At 35.5% G+C, this 16,730-nt stretch overlaps 1 protein-coding gene, 1 non-coding gene and 1 pseudogene across 2 annotated transcripts; 1 reads left to right on the top strand and 2 right to left on the bottom strand.

The window, feature by feature from the left end:
* The first annotated feature begins 2,886 nt into the window (after positions 1–2,886).
* LOC141710260 (small nucleolar RNA R71) lies at positions 2,887–2,993 on the top strand. The gene has a single exon (XR_012570789.1). It is a non-coding gene; the product is annotated as a small nucleolar RNA R71 (small nucleolar RNA).
* A 5,394-nt stretch (positions 2,994–8,387) lies between these two features.
* Positions 8,388–10,320, bottom strand: LOC141689805 (uncharacterized). Its single transcript, XM_074494209.1, has 7 exons — positions 10,204–10,320; positions 9,720–9,986; positions 9,341–9,645; positions 9,078–9,260; positions 8,721–8,799; positions 8,536–8,640; positions 8,388–8,450 (listed from the first exon to the last, which is right to left on the bottom strand). The coding sequence occupies exons 1-7, from the start codon at positions 10,318–10,320 to the stop codon at positions 8,388–8,390; spliced, it is 1,119 nt and encodes a 372-aa protein (XP_074350310.1).
* Positions 10,321–10,333: 13 nt separating this feature from the next.
* The window catches only part of LOC141689798 (uncharacterized), a 112,355-nt pseudogene continuing 105,958 nt past the window's right edge, over positions 10,334–16,730 (bottom strand).

Here is a 16,730-nt window from a genome sequence, read left to right as displayed (position 1 = left end):
TAAAGAGAGAAGAAAAGGTTAGATTGAAGCAGGAAAAAAGCAAGTTGCTCTAGATGCTAAAAAGGCTAAACAAAAGAAAGAGCAAATTGTTATCTTAGCCAAGCTACATGCTATAAATTCATCACAACAAATTCCTGTTCAGCCATCTGAAATTACTAAATCAAAGAAGTAAGTTGAACAACAGAAGAAATCTCCAAGAATCAAGGAATTGGCCAAAAGAACTAAAAGGAAACTGGATATTGTTGATAAGGAATTGGAAAATCAATTTCCTAAGGAATCCACACCATCTACAACTCAAGCATCAAAGCCCTCTGTGGTATTTGAAGATATCAGGGTGGTGGATCCCTACATGAATATTCATGGTAAACCTATTGTGCCCAAGGATGAGCCACTAGAATGGAGAACTTACCAATTCCTGACTTCAATTTACCAATCCTTAGCAAGCCAAGAAGAACAAAGTCAATAGCAGTCAAGAAAGTGAAGTTGTCACCTCTCAAATCTAAATCTGTAGTCAAAGCTCAGTCCAAAGTCAATAGGGGAGACTACATTTACTTGTGTGACATCAAAGAATTTTCTGATCTAAATCTCTATCTGGATTAACTAGATGAAGTGAGAGGAATTGATGCATACAGAAACCTACCTGAAAGGTTAGTGTTCAAGTACAAAGAAGGAAAGGAGATTCAGTGGCCGCTTCACAGGATCCTTCAAGAAAGCCAAGCTGTACTGATTAAAGTTTATTCATCCTTCAAGAAGAACTTTGGGTTCAATGTCACTGCAAGAAGACTGGTACTGAAGAGGATTGAAGAACTAAGGGGTGTGAGAGCTAAAGATGCACTCCCAAAGACTCTAATTATCCCTTACACAGGGAAAAGAGTGCATCTAAGGCCCTACTGGATGATGGAGTTCATGGATGACAAAGGAGTAAGAAGATTTTTCAGATTAGAAGACCAATTGAGTATCTCTATAAATGAGACTCTTTTGGAAATGTAAGAAAAGCTAAATCTCTCAGAATCTGATGAACTAGAATTCCACAGGCAGTTCCAAAATCAGATTGAAGAAAATAACAGAAAGCTTGGAAGGAGATCCAGACCTTCAAGGAACTAGATAAATCTGCTCAGGCTAGAGGAGCATCTTGAAAACGACTGTGAGCTAAACTTTGTACATTTTGTTATTTGAAGCACTTTTCAGTATTATCTACTTTTCTTCATAATTGTATTTGTAGGGTGTTTTGTTATCATCAAGTATCTCTTAATTTATGCCTACAATTCCAGTAGACATAAATTGGGGGAGATTGTTGTGTATATGTTGTGCACTTGATGATTTCATGAACAAAACACCTTGGTAGATTTTACTTGGTGAAAACTTGTAGCACTCGACGGATAAGAATTACAGTCCCGACGGATGACTCAATATAGTCCTGACGGATGATGATTTATTATCCATCGAGTGAGTAGCTTATGTAACAATAAGTCTGTAGCACATTTCTGCATAAACATTGTTTAGAATCTGTAGTAGTATTTGAGTCATGATTGACTTTAACTAGATATGCAGAATAGGTTGATTAATTGTACATAGATGATGGCTTGTAATTCTACATAAGTGAAATGAAGTCACATGTCTGATTACTACCCGAGGGATAAACAACAATGCACTCGATGGATGATCAACAACCCGACGGATGATCATTAACTCGATGGATGATCATGAACCCGATGGATAAAGAATTCAAACATCTGTTGACAGTGACAACACAGTCACATGCGTCGAGTGGATGCAAATGGAATGTGGTAGCCTATTCAACTGGGTTTTGAGAACAAAGTAACATTGCCATTTTCATGCTATTGTGAAGATATTCAAAGATGCTGGAATAGAGTAATGTAGTAGCATTGTAATAGACTAGATAGTTTTTGTTTTATTATCTTGTCTTATTACTTTGTAATCTTGGTGATATATAAAACAAGAAGTAGCAAATAGAAACAAGAGATCTGAGATACAACAAGAGAAACATTTGTAAGCAGAATTCTTAACATTTCTCTGTATTCTCAGTAGTTCAATATTTGTAAGCAGCTGTGGGCGTTTTGCACACAGAGTTCTCTCGATATATTATATATATCTCTGGTGGAATCATTCAAATCCACCAGAAAGTTTTTAAAGACTCTTATTTTTAATTACTTGTGTTTTGATTTATTTAAGTAATTATTCCGCATTGTGCTAATCAATTCATACTTATATATATTCGAGTTAGAATATTTCAATCAAGAAAAAGTTTCAAGAATTCCATTCAACCCCCCTTATGTAATTCTTGTTATATTGTTAAGGGACTAACAAGATTGTTGCAGTTGGATTTGTTTTCTTGGTACATATTTCGGTTAAAAACCAGAAGGGTTGTATTGCTTTGATGCATACTGCTAATAAGGTTGTTGCACCATATTCCGAGAGTTGCTCCAGCTGAAGTTAGGATGATTGCGGTTGTTGGGATGATAGGTGGCTGGAACTAGTTGTTGCGACCTCTAAAAGTTGCTCATGAACTGAGCTGATTCACTAGAAATAACACACTGCGCCATCTCATGCGCACCAGCACGAAGCTCACAGACACTAGTGATCTGATTAACTCCATAATTTGCCAAAAAATCCACATTCATCGTCAAATCCTTAAGCTGAGCAGCTATAGCAGTAGCTGCATCTCCCTCCAGAATACCTGCTACCTTGCCTTGAGTTAGTCTCTGAGAAGGGTTCTGGTATTCATTAGCAGCCATCAGTTCAATCAAATCATAAGCTTTATCGTAGCTCTTAGCCCATAAGGCTCCACCTGATGCTACATCAAGCATGGGTCTAGAAGTTGCACCCAACCCATTATAGAAACAATTAATGATCATCCATTTTGGCATCCCATGATGAGGGCACTTCGAAAGCGTCTCCTTGTAGCGATCCCAAGCTTCACATAAAGATTCTCCAGATTGTTGCGCAAATTGAGTAAGAGCATTCCTGATTGCAGCTGTCTTTGCCATAGGGAAGAAATTAGTTAGAAATTTTTGAGCAAGATCTTCCCATTTGGTGATAAAACCTAGTGGTAGAGAATGCAGCCAAACTTAGCTTTATCCCTTAGAGAGAATGGGAAAAGCCTTAGCTTTATAGCATCTTCAGAAACATTATTGAATTTGAAAGTGTCGTAGATCTCGATGAAATCTCTAATATGCATATTGGGATCTTCCGTCGGAGAACCCCCAAACTGGACTGAGTTCTGAACCATCTGAATCGTGCTAGCCTTGATTTCAAAAGTGTTAGCCGCGATGTCTGGTTTGACAATGCTAGACTGAATAACATTGATCTTCGGTTGAGAGTAATCCATCAAATCCTTCGGATTCGCTTCTGGTTCTCCCATTGCAATTAGAGCTTCTTCTTCTACTTTCTCCTCTTCTGCAAGAACTTCTTCCTCTACTAAAACTTCTTCCTCCGCTTTATCCAGTGTTCTCTTTCGAGATCGAGAACGCGTTAGGATAAACGCTCTCTAGAGTACCTGAAAAAGCAACAAGCAAACAAGTAAAATATCCGAGTCTGTGAACTTTAACGACCACTGATGTCAAGCACATAAAACAAAAATTAACACAGAGTCCCCGGCAGCGGTGCCAAAAACTTGTTAGGACGAAAACACGCGTTAATTTTACACGCAAGTATACGAGTTCGCAAGTAATATATAATTATTTCTAGTTCGTTCCTACAGAGACTGGTTTAGGTTAACTTTAATCTATGCACTTATGAAATAATGGTATGGTAATTATTCAATGCCAAGATGATAACAAGTTGAGATTGTTTATAACTAAGAAATTATGCTAACTAACTTTAACTAAGAGAATTAGGTTGAATTACTTATATGAGACAAACATGGGTTCTAACTTCATTACTACTTCATTCAAAGTCATTGTTCTTAATCTTAGCATGCAATGGTGATGACAACTAATCAGATAACACGAAACTAGTAAACGCCAACTTTCGTTGCATGAATACCCTACTACCAAACATCCACAAAAGAGATAGAAGCTGAATAAACACCAATTATATTGAGACCCTATATGTCTATAGAATTTGACAATATAATGGTTTAATGTGCAAGTTATCTATTGTGATTACATAGGGCAAGTAAGATGGTTAAAATTACTTACGAATCATGTATAACAAGTACATGAACCTATGCTAGCATGGCAAGTTCTAAACCCCTATATTCATTTTTGCTTTACTAAAGATTAACACGCTATCTTATAAGTTCGCGACGCTCATAAGACGAATAAGCACAACCAATACTAGGATACCATACAATCACCACACACTAAGATATGGAAACAAATTAACTATTGAAACCCATAAGTAAATCCGCTAGAACCCCACGATAACGATTAGTTCATAAGCGAACTCATCATCATCGTGGGTTCCGATGAAAGCATGGTATAATAAACTAATTCTTTATAAACTGAATAATAATCAAATACGTAATCAAGAGTAATAGGTTCGACAAACAAGAAAACAAGCATCCAAGATTACAACTCAATCAAAGAATCACAAGTAAAAACAAGCTTTTCTTCTCCTTTGTTGTATTTGTGCTCCTAGGTCTTCTCGCCGTCTTCTCCTTAGTCTCCGTTATAAAAAAGGTCTTTAAAAGGTCTTTATATAGCAGCCCATTCAGAATAGAAGTCCAAAAAATCAATCTTCTACTTGAATCAGGATTCTTCGGAATCGACCTAGCGCGGTCGCGCGCTATCGAAGTGCGGCGCGCTGTACTTCTAACAATCCGGTGCGGCCGCGCGTTAACACAGCGCGGGCACGCTAAGCCTTTTAATTTTAGCTTTCTTGACACGGTCAGCTCCTTGATTTAGAGTCTTAATCGTCTCATATACATCTTTAGCTCTTTTTTCTCTACCAAGAAAAGCAACACTTCTTCAAGGATCCCTTGATATATCATGACCATAAGCACCTTATCTAATTTCTCCTCAATCGCTACATCTGGATCGTTTGATTCCACGGCTATCCAAACCCCATGCGCTTGCATGAAAACTTTCATCTTGAGAACCTAAGCTATATAATTCGTTCTTGTCAGCATTGGGTAACTCAATCCTATAAAACCTTTCGCCTTGTTCATCTCTAGTCCTGAAGCACTTCAACTGCGGCCATGATCTTCCCGCTCTGATACCAAATATTGTTAATATGAATACGTATACTAACTATTTTGTATATGAAACTGAGAAAACAAAATGGCTGAAACTTTAGTTATTATTTCAGAATGACAGAAGAATACATATATGAAAGACTTGCTAAAACTAACATCTACAAACTAGGACACGACTTGATAAACTCTTATACCAACTGAAGCACTACCCATGCTCCTAAAATCACGTTACACTAACATTACAACATCTGAATTATTCAAACAAATACTACAGCTAATAAATACATGTAAAACAGATGACAATATTTGAGATTGACCCAACACCCAACTTATTTAGTTACATCTACCATGATCCGTTCAATCATCTCAGACTTCTGATCAGAATTTAGAATATCATTCAAAGGTTCCAAGAAATAATTTTTTTCACTGGTCCACAGAGTTTTGCAACCATTGCTAGTGGATTCTGAAAATAACGACCTAAAGCCGCAGCTCACTTGACAATTCCTTGTTGCAAAAGAAACTAATATGAAGAAATACGAGAATGCTCGTAAAGGTGAGGAAGCGCCTCATCGCTTCCATTTATTGGCTAATACCTCTAGGATTATGCTCATTGGCAGCGTCTCCAGCAAAGAGAGCAACGACTCTATCATCGGAGACAAGCTCAGCGCACCCATAAATCACATCGACTAGAGTGATTAAGCTAGACTAACTCCCTAAATGCCATATTTTTTGAACAATTCTATACGCACTCAAAAGCCATCAATTTTAAACCCTCTTATTTAATTTGATATATGTGTTTCTTCAACCAACTTCTTCACAAGAGCTACAGGTACAAACTTACTGTATATTGATATTTGATGCCACTGTGATAAGTAGATTTTATATCTACTTGGAACTAGACCTGGCAACGTTCCGTGTCGTGTACAAACGTTCCGTGTACTTTCATCTTTTCGTGTATTAAATCTTAAACCCGAATCCGACCCGGATTTATATTCGTGTACTAATTTGGTGAAACTAACCTGGAACTAATATATTCGTTTTTACCCATTTTAGTACATTAAAGTACACAGATTATATACAAAAAATATTAATTATTAAAAAATGTAATAGATAATTAAATGGTGAAGTGCTTACTCACGTAGTCAAGGAACAATAAAATATACTTTAGTATTTACAAATATATATATGTTATTTAGAATAGGTAATATTCATATTTGGTATTTAGTATATATATGTATATTATATATTTTTTAAAATATAATTATTTATTTATTTCGTGTACTTTTGTTCCGTGTCGTGTACCTATATCGAAAACCCAAACCCGATACTAATTATATTCATGTTTTTCCGTGTTTGTGTACCAAATTTTTGATCTCAAACACTAATTATTCGGGTCGTTTCCTATCGTGTTCACGTGTCGTATACCAGTATTTCCAGGTCTACTTGGAACACTTCATATCGGCTTAAGTTGGTGTTTTGAACTCAAGTATTTGGTGTTTTTGATGAGTTTTGTGTTAAGTCGTTGCGGGGCACTAGTCAGAGGTGAAAATGAGCTTTTAAATGATTATATGTTGATAAGAGATCAAGGAAGGAGTCGTGGAAGTTTTTACGAATGACGGAGCGTAAAAAGAACATAGCTGCAGAAATTTTACAGAGAGCAGGCACGCCCGTGCCCCATTTGTCAGACATAGAGCGCGCCCGCGCTCATATCAAGCACACAAGACGGCTAAGGAGAAGATATTTAGTTTCACTTTTGTATTCTTCGATTTAGGCCATACTTTTGGATGCTTGTTTTGATTTGTTCTAAACCCTAGTACTTTTATATTATCTCGTAGTATTTTGAACTTATTTATTATTATGTTTTCATTGGAACCCATGGTGATGATGTGTTCGCTCATGAACTAATCGTTATCATGGGGTTCTAGCGGATTTATTTATGGATTTCAATAGTTGATTGTTCTAAATCGTTAGTGTGTGGTGATTTATAATTTCCTAGTATGGTTGTACTTATTCTTCTTAGATGCGTAGCTAACATCTAAGTCATTTGTTAATCTTTATTGAAGAGAAAGTGGATATAGAGATTTAGAACTTGTCATGCTAGCATAGGTTTATGTATGTTGTCATGCATGATTCGTAGTGTAATCTTAACCATCTTACGCTGCCCTATGTAATCTCAATAGATAACTTGCTCATTAAACCGTTATGTTTTCAAATCTTATAGACATATAGGGTTTAAGCATAATTGGTGTCTGCTCAACTTTTATCTTATTTGTGGATGTTTTGTAGTAGGGTATACGTATATCGAAAGATAGCATATACTAATTTCGTTTTATCTGATTAGTCACTAGTACAGAAAAGACCTAAGGCGTCGGTCAAAAAAGGCCTAAGGCGTCGGTTTTTTAGCGTAGTAAATGCAGGGGACGCGGTAGGTACATACCTACAGCATCGGCTAAATGGTCGACGCAAAAAACTGTTTAGCGTCGGTTAGATAACACACGCAGATGGCAAGAAAACCGTCGCTATAGGTTTACAAACAGCGTCGGTCAATTAAACAACCGACGCTATAGGTTTACAAACAGCATCGATCAATTAAACAACTGACGCTAAATCTTAGACCTGTTGTGTCGGTCTTCTTAAAATGCCGACACTATTGTGCTTATCAATTGCATCGGTCTTCTTAAAAAGCCGACGCTAAATTCAACTAACCAATTGTGTCGGTCTCACTAAAATGCCGACGCTAAAAGTTGTAGAGCAAATGTGTCGGGTCCTAAAATGCCAACGCCTTAGGTCTATAATTGCATTTTTTTTGCCTGATCAATTTTTTTTCCTGATCATTTTTAACCTGTTTACTACACATATTAAAAACAGAGGTACACCCAAAAATTAAAAAAGGTTCACAAATTATATTAAAATAAATTTGGAATTGTTCAAAATTTTAGTTTACAACCCAATAATTACAAAAATTCATCCAAAACTAATGTTTTCATGACAAATCCCTCACACTAACTCGATTATTGATGATATCTAGACGCCTTGTAATTGTTCTGCACTCTCTTCTTGTATCTCAAAGTACCATGCCCTGAAAAAGAAGTTTATATTAGTACATAAAATCATATATGGAATAAATTATTCGACAAAACATGAATTAATGGCAATATTTATTGTGAACATGAATTAATGACATGTCCTGAAAAAAATTACCCGACTATAGACATTCAAGAGTAAAAAATTAAGCCCAAATCTCTCGTATCTCGCTAATTTCCTTTCTACCATAGCTTCTAGAACCAAGACCCTACCAAAAATTTAACATACTTCAAATATTAGTACTTGATTTTAAAAATTGTAAACCAATATTTACGATGTTTTAGTTTCCTTACCACTTTCCAATTCATGTTGGCATTTTTTTGAGAAAGCATGAGAATGTCATACATGTACCTCATCACGAAAAAAACACATTTTGTGCCTCCTTTTTGTGGGGGACACTACACATAAACAAACAAGATTCATAAATAATGAGGATCATATAATATAAGTGAAATAAACAAACCAAAGTAAGTTATACCTGAACCTCGATGTGATGCCAAATAAACTCTTTTCTGTGATTCTTCATTCCACCTTGAGATACATATAATTTAAATGCCCTGTAAAATACGTATATTTTCATCACATCACTTATAGGACTAGGTTCTATGTAGTAATTATACAACATGAAATTTGAAATTTTAACATACATTCATGCAGGTGTGGTCAACCGTATCTTCCTTTCTTTTTTCAACGAATCAAACACGTATATAGCACTTTCATTGAGACAAAAAAGTAGCAATATCCAATGATCTCTACAATGAAAACATATATAATATATTAGCCGGAAAATAATTATATATATATAGCATGACAATTACTATGATTTTATTCTTACTCTTGGATGTGAGGGGCTAGGATATAACGTTTATCCTTATTAGCAACCAAAAAACTTGCCATGTAATAAGTTGCTTCTTCCTTGCGTTTTTGCGGTTCATGATTATGTGGTATTGCTAGTCTAGATGGTAACATGAATGCAAACTTATTGTCCTTCAGTTGTTTGCACAACTTGCTAATATACCTACAAATATTATTTATCACAATATATAAGTGTGTGCTAATAGATTCTAAAGTGAATTAGGAAGAAAGACCGAGTCTTACTTTAGAAACAGTTCCACAATGGGTATGTTTAACCAACTCATTCTCAAAAACTGATTGACATCTTCGAGTGTGATATATATTGGACCATCTCCATTTTCCTCAAAAATGAATGCATCAGATTTTTTATAAGGGGGCCTCTTTTTGAGTAAGAAACTTAAACCTGCATAGTGATCACTTGAATTTATGTCATCACCAACTACTTGAGGGCTTTGCTTCAGAGGAGTCACCGACCCTTTACTTTCAACCTTTGATGACTTTTGAATTGGCGTCATCTCATGGAGTTTTTTCTTTTCCAATATAGGATCCTAATCAAAGACATATTTATTGGGTTATTACCATTTAATGGAAACTTTTCATAATTAAACCAAACAAGATATACCTGTCCCAACATCACAAGGTCCTTCGGCCATTGAACAAAGCTACCAGCTGCATTTCCTATTGTCTCGTGTTCGTAACATGGAACAGGAAGTGGAGTAAGTTGGTATTCAGTTATAACATCATCAACTGATACTCTAACATTCTGAGGGGCAATCGGGTTATTATGGTTCATCTCTCCCTGATTGTTTGTTGGGAAAAGAGTCCCTCTAGCTGCAACAACTTTTCCTCTTTCTGGATGTACTACACATAGCCGACAAAGTGTTGGAACCTGCAATATTCAAAATAATTTTTCATTAGAAAGAGCATTTTTATATCAGGTTCAAGGCATGTCGTTTGAGAGCATAAAATAATTCAGGCGTATAGCAAGTACTATATGTTTGATTCACTGCCGACTTGAGTCTCTATGTTGGTCTTATAGGTGACAGTAGCATATTTCAACTACACTGTTGTAGTACATTATAACCACAAAATTATGTTGACAGTACCTTGATATTTGAGAAATAATCTTCCGGATCCACCGAGTGACAACTACTTCGAGCATTATCAGCTTTTCGGGCACCAACATCATTTACAAATTGATCAGCCTCGAGTGACACACCCATCTGCTTCAACTAATTGAAGATGCCTTCCAATTTTGAATTCATCATTTCCTCGCACTCTTTCTAAACTTTTTATCTGATTTCTTCCGTAATGGTGGCCAATTCATCTGTCGATACAAGACCACTATGTCTCCTTGGCCCTGACTTAAATACATCTTTTATTTTCACGCCTCCACCAACGCCTCTAACACGTCCCCCGTGCTCTTTATTCCCAAGTGCACGTGCTAATAAGTCATCATGGCCTTGTGGAGTCCATGAACCTTCTGATGCTTGATTGTGCAACTCATTCTGTAAAATAAACATTCATTAGAAACACTTCATTTCACAAGGATACCCCTGCTGATTTGAACAAGTATAGTGAATTACCATGGTCAGGCACAAGGATACATCTTTATCAATACATCTGCATCCCTGCACTGTTTGTCTACTATGTCTTCTACTCTATTTTCCCTTACCAATACATTCATCTGAAAGGTTTTCGATATAAATCAGAGCAGAATAATATGATTCAAAGCATAACAAAGAATTGCTAATAAAATTTATGTTACGTTCGGAGGACAGTGGTGTGAGCATGAATACATTATGGAATGGACGTACCCATCCAACAACGTTTAAGCCTTGCTTTAAAAATGTAGGATCAGTAGGTCTCCTTCCAGTTACAAGCTCCAACAAGAGAACTCCAAAGCTATAAACATCAGACTTCTCGGTCACCATTCCACTTTACAGATACTCTGCCCAAAAGCAAATAATGCCAAAATGTTAGTACCAGTTACAACATAGATATTCTGTTCCTTGTGACCTGTATGTAGTGTTGGCTGAAGTACTGTCAGAAACTGATTTAATTTTGCAGGAGATGAGAAAATAGCATATTGCCACATAATTATCCAGACTAATTTATACAACATTTAAGTAAGCTATGCGATCTGGATCGACCTAACTCTTGATAAATATTTTCCACATTACTTCTACAAGATAATTAAACTAACATGAATTTGAAGACTGATAATTCTATAGAAGACATACATGAAATTCCACATTATTTAATGGGTAACCGAACCAAGGTGTTATCAACTACAGTAGATTGTTTACTCATAAAAAGGATTATAGGTAAATGGTTATGATATAGAAATCTTAAAATCCAAGAGATGTCTTTTGTCTTGTGAAGTCATAGTACAATAGCTTAATGAAATTGGCATTTATGATTTAAACGAATTATCTAAATCAGGGAATAAAAATACATTGGGAAGTATTAGTACAATAGCCAAATGAAATTGGCATTTATAATTTAAATGAATTATTTAAATTAGGGAATAAAAAATACACTTAAGTGATATTTAAGGGTAATAAATTGTAGTATGTAATTTTAAAGAAAAAAATAGTATTATAAAAAATCTTATAAAAAAATCAGAATTTACAATAAAAATTCTGGAAAATTACAAAAACTCTAAAATTAGGGTTCTTGTGTTCTTGGAGATCAAATGCCTTTTGCTGATGTTATTGGTGTCGGATTGTGGAGTTCAAGTACTGAAATCGGAGCTCTCAATCTGTACTACACTATTCTGTGGTCCGTTTCCTTTTCGGTTATTTCATATTTTAATATTTTAGTCACAAGAAATTTTCCAAAACTCTAATAACAAGACCTCACAACCAGAAATTTTCAGGGTTGTGGTAAACATGAGTTTATGTGGCTAGCTGATTCAAATTCAGATTGACTACATAAAAGGACTTTAAACATAACTGAACAATAATAACATATTTGCTAATGTACAGTCGAATGTTCATTCTTGTTAAGTACTCAGTAGCCTAATATTAAAAGTAACATTTAAGAACCATTATACATACCTGGGGCCAACATACCTGGGGCCAAATACCCAAAAGTGCCGGCAACCACAGGAGTAGTATGAGAACTATCATCCACTAAAAGTTTGGCAAGGCCAAAGTCTGAAACACGGGGATCTAGATTTTCATCAAGGAGTATGTTACTTGACTTAATATCACGATGGATTATTCTTGGACAACAATCATGGTGCAAGTAAGCCAAGCCTCAAGCAGAACCAAGGGCTATATGCAAACGAGCATTCCAATTCAAGGATCGATCTTCACCATGTTCTAACAAAAATAACAGGATTTTTGGGGTTATTATTGAAAAAAGCCGAGGTAATGCAACATTGATTTACACATGGCAGTGTATTAGGATCTTAAGAGAGACGCAGTCAGAAGTAAAATTATCCAAGTATATCACTAAATGCATTATATAATACTCCATCACAAAACGTTCACCGAACTGTTAACCTCGATTATTATATGAATTAGTGATACCATAATCACCTTGACACTAAGAAAATATATGTAATTCTTGGTTTTTAAATTAAACTATATTTGTTCCAAGACTATATGAGGCAAAAAATTCAGTTATTATTAAGCTTCTTCTAATCTATAAAACTAATGTTGGGTCTGGACTTTTAAGGTTAAAGAAACACCAAAAATGGGTCATTAAAATTTTCATAAAATCTTCTGTGAAGAATTGAACAAACAAATAAAATAATTCTGAAATTTGTGAAGCATACCATGCAAAATTTCATCTAAGCTCCCCATTGCCATGTAGTCATAGATAAGAAGATTTGCACTAGGGAGTCTACAGTAACCTCTAAGATTCACTAGATTTATGTGTTTAACACTACCTAAGATCTCCAATTCCCTCTCAAAAACACGGTCACAGCCCTCACGGCTTCGATCTATTTTTTTAACAGCAAATACCCCACAATCATTCATGACCATCCGATAGACAGTGCCATATCCTCCTGAGCCAACAATATCTTCTTCTGTAAGGGATTCAATTTTCTCTATAATCTCACAAGAAGGATATGGAAGATCACCATGGAAGGTTATAAGCTTGGTGCCTAGAAAATCACGAGACTTAGTATCAAACGATGTTTTACGAGGTAAAGAGTAAGCTGGTATAAAGATGGTTTGATATACCTGTCTCCTTGCGAGATTGTTTATAAACCTCTTTGTATTTCTTGGCATCCCTCTCCTTCTTAGATTGCAATCGAACCCAGAAAAAAATAGCAAGCACAAGAAGAATAGCAACACACACTGTAGACACTGCTCCAATGAGAGCTCCTTTGACATAGTGAGATGGTCTCTTATTAGGAACTGCATATGCTCAGATTCAAAGAACACAAAATAAGCAATTAGAAAATCGTACCTTGGTTGCAACAGGTCAAGTGATTGCATAGTGTTAGAAAATAAATCTATAATTATCCTCCTCTACCGGTATTAACATGAATAGAGGTACACAAGATACCTGCAGCAACTTCATCACTCTTGGCATGTGGAAATATCACAGGAAAACACAGTGAAGTGTGACATGGCTTGTTTACTTGTCTCCCACAAAGATCTAGATTACCAATAAACCTAGGCATAAGCAAAACCTCCTTTAAGATAAGCTTGAGAAATCGAAATCAAAAACTGCTTTGATAAAGGTGTCACGACATCCATATGATCCACATGGCAGTACCTTAACTGTTTCGCAACTAGCATTTAAACTACTACCATAATTCCCCACAACCAAAAAGGTAAATAAATGAAATTGTTGATGTTTAATTCATGTCTAGGGCTTACGACGTGTTTCTGAACTTGCTCAGGACTCCAACATCTGGAATTTCACCCGAAATGAAGTTTGTAGATAGATTCCTGAAATTGATTGCATTATTATGCACTACATAAGAAACACAAATCTGTTTCAACTAAAAATAAAAAACTTGACTTACAGATTTCGAAGACGTGTGAGACGACCAAGAGATGAAGGTATTGCAGCATTAAGCGAATAGCTTGATAAGTCTCTATAAAAACATATCAAAGAAAAATTGATATCCTGGAGTGGAGTGGGAATGCAAGGAAAAAGGTTGTACAATAAATAGAGTTTATGTTGAATAACATTAATTGACAAAATAACTTACAAAATCGTAAGAGATGAAAGGTTCCCAAGATCTGTAGGAATGCTTCCTTGCAGATAATTACCCCCAAATACCTAATCATTAAATGTAACAAGTCAATCTCGGGGTTAGGAAATGAGGACTCACACACCTCTATTCTAATAATTAAATATGCATAAACCCCGATTAACTACTAACAGGATCAACAGAATAAAGTATGAGACAAGATTACAACTACCAATCATAAAATATAACTTACAAACCCAAAATACTATTAAATAAACAATATCAATTTCGGATGGAAACCGACAAATAACCCATTGTATCTTTATCATGCATCCAACTCTTACTTAGCAATTCAATCCACTTAATTCACCTTTTTAGAGGAAGAATGGTTAGAGCTATCATTGCCGGAGCTTCCTAAGAATCCATTCGGGTTTTTCCATAAATCAACAAACAAGAATGGATTTTAACATGCAAGGCAATACATCACATTTCCCACTTATTTTAGTTCTTAACTAGGTCATTCCATTCACTTAAACACCAAATCATGTAACACCTAACTCATTCAACCAACATGCATTTGCTTAATCAATATTTAACCCCTTTTTATCTTGTTTTCATTCGACAAGAACATAATTTTCAACTCAAGGTCTAATCAATAACATGCACTAATTGATCTTCTTTAAAATTATCATGTAATCACTTTTAAGCCACATAATCCTAGTGTTCAACAAGATTAACCCACAAAACCGAATTTTCCTTCTTAATTAGCAAAAAGCCGAAGCAAAAACTCACAAGCAAATTCTCAATTTTTGATTTTCTAAGCAACAATCACATGCACACATTCTTTTTCTTCCTAACACAATCAATGGAATCATTTAATCAAGCACACACTTGAATTTCATCAAAGAAGCAAAATCATTTTCTAAATTTTCAAGAAATCATAGCATGCAACACTAAAATCCAACGCTCACATCATGGAAAATCCATCGGCTCTCCTTTGGATCATGGCCGGTGGTGGTCGAACTTGAGAGAGTCCATAACGGATCTCTTCTCGAGTGTATGACCTCCAATCACGCTTAAATTCACTCTCTTAGTTATGCTTCAAGAAATTGTTTTTCTTAAACACAACCATAGTGATCACTTCAACAAAACCTTTATAATCACTTACATGCAAGTAAGAATCAAAGTATATACCAAGAATAACAACTAATGGAAGCAATATCTCGGTGTTTGAGTGTGTTTTAATGGTTGCATGCGAGTGAGAGAGGTGAGAGATGAGAGAGCCGAGAGGGAGTGAGAGAGAGAGTGTTCGAGAGAGAGAGGAAAGAAAAAGAAGAGAGAAAAGAGTGGGTGCACGGAAAAGAAGAAGAAAATGGGGGAGGAAGGAGTATTTTATACTCTACCAAGATTAAGGGCAAAATAGTAATTCAATAATTCCTTTTTGACTTGCACTTTCTTTCTCTTTTTACTTAAATACAACGAAATTCAAGATAAAAATATTTCTCTCTCGGAAAGATGAAATTGTCTTGAATAAAAATCTTTAACACGTAGGTCTCGAAATTAGCTTTTTATCCATTACTCATAATAAGAAATTGAGTGAACGGTTGATTTTATATGAATTTCGCAAACTTGCTTTAATAAATACATTTTCCACATAAAATCAATTTAAAAATGTAAAGATCCACAATCAAATTCACTTATTATTTTTAAAAAGTCTCTAAGGTCTTTACGAGGATAACAGAACAAATCCCATATTTTTATCCTTCTCGGATGATTTTATAAAAATGCGCGAAGGTTAATTAAACCTTTACTTAAATCACGTAATTCCTTTAAAATTCACAAAATTGACACAGAACACAGTCATGCACACAGTCAAGCAATCACACACATATAGTCACATAACGACTCAGGTCTGATCATAGAATTTATCCCTCTTTAATCTTTATCATCTTTTACGCGTACCGGGTCACGTTCAGCCTGACGGCCCGACGCTCAGCGTTTCGATTACGCTTCTCATTATCTTTGCCAATCAACACGTCTCTTAAAACGAAATACTTTATTCATTCACTTCACATATAATTCACATTTTATATTATTTAATTCCATATTAGGACGGGTTCCGTTCTACCTGACGGTCCGACACCAAGCTTAACTTCTAAGCTGACTCTTTAAATTGGAATGTTTTTATCCACGATCCTTAACTCTAGTATACAGATAAGACAAATAATCACCACTTAATCTCATCACATAACACATACTTTACTTTCTTAATTACGACGCAAAATTCTCGGTCGTTACACTTGTCTTTCTCTTAAATCATTATGCACCTACGTAATCAGAATATAAGGTGACTTAAGAGCAAGAATAGAGTTATGTGAAAATACTCACAGAGCTCGAAGTTCAGAACATTTAGCAATTTCCTTAGGAATGAGACCGTGTAAGCTGTTTTGGTGAAGTGCCCTGCTCAAG

Source organism: Apium graveolens, chromosome 2 (assembly GCF_009905375.1).
Source record: "Apium graveolens cultivar Ventura chromosome 2, ASM990537v1, whole genome shotgun sequence".
Taxonomy (NCBI): Eukaryota; Viridiplantae; Streptophyta; class Magnoliopsida; order Apiales; family Apiaceae; genus Apium; species Apium graveolens.
This window is presented reverse-complemented; position numbering and strand designations above follow the sequence as displayed.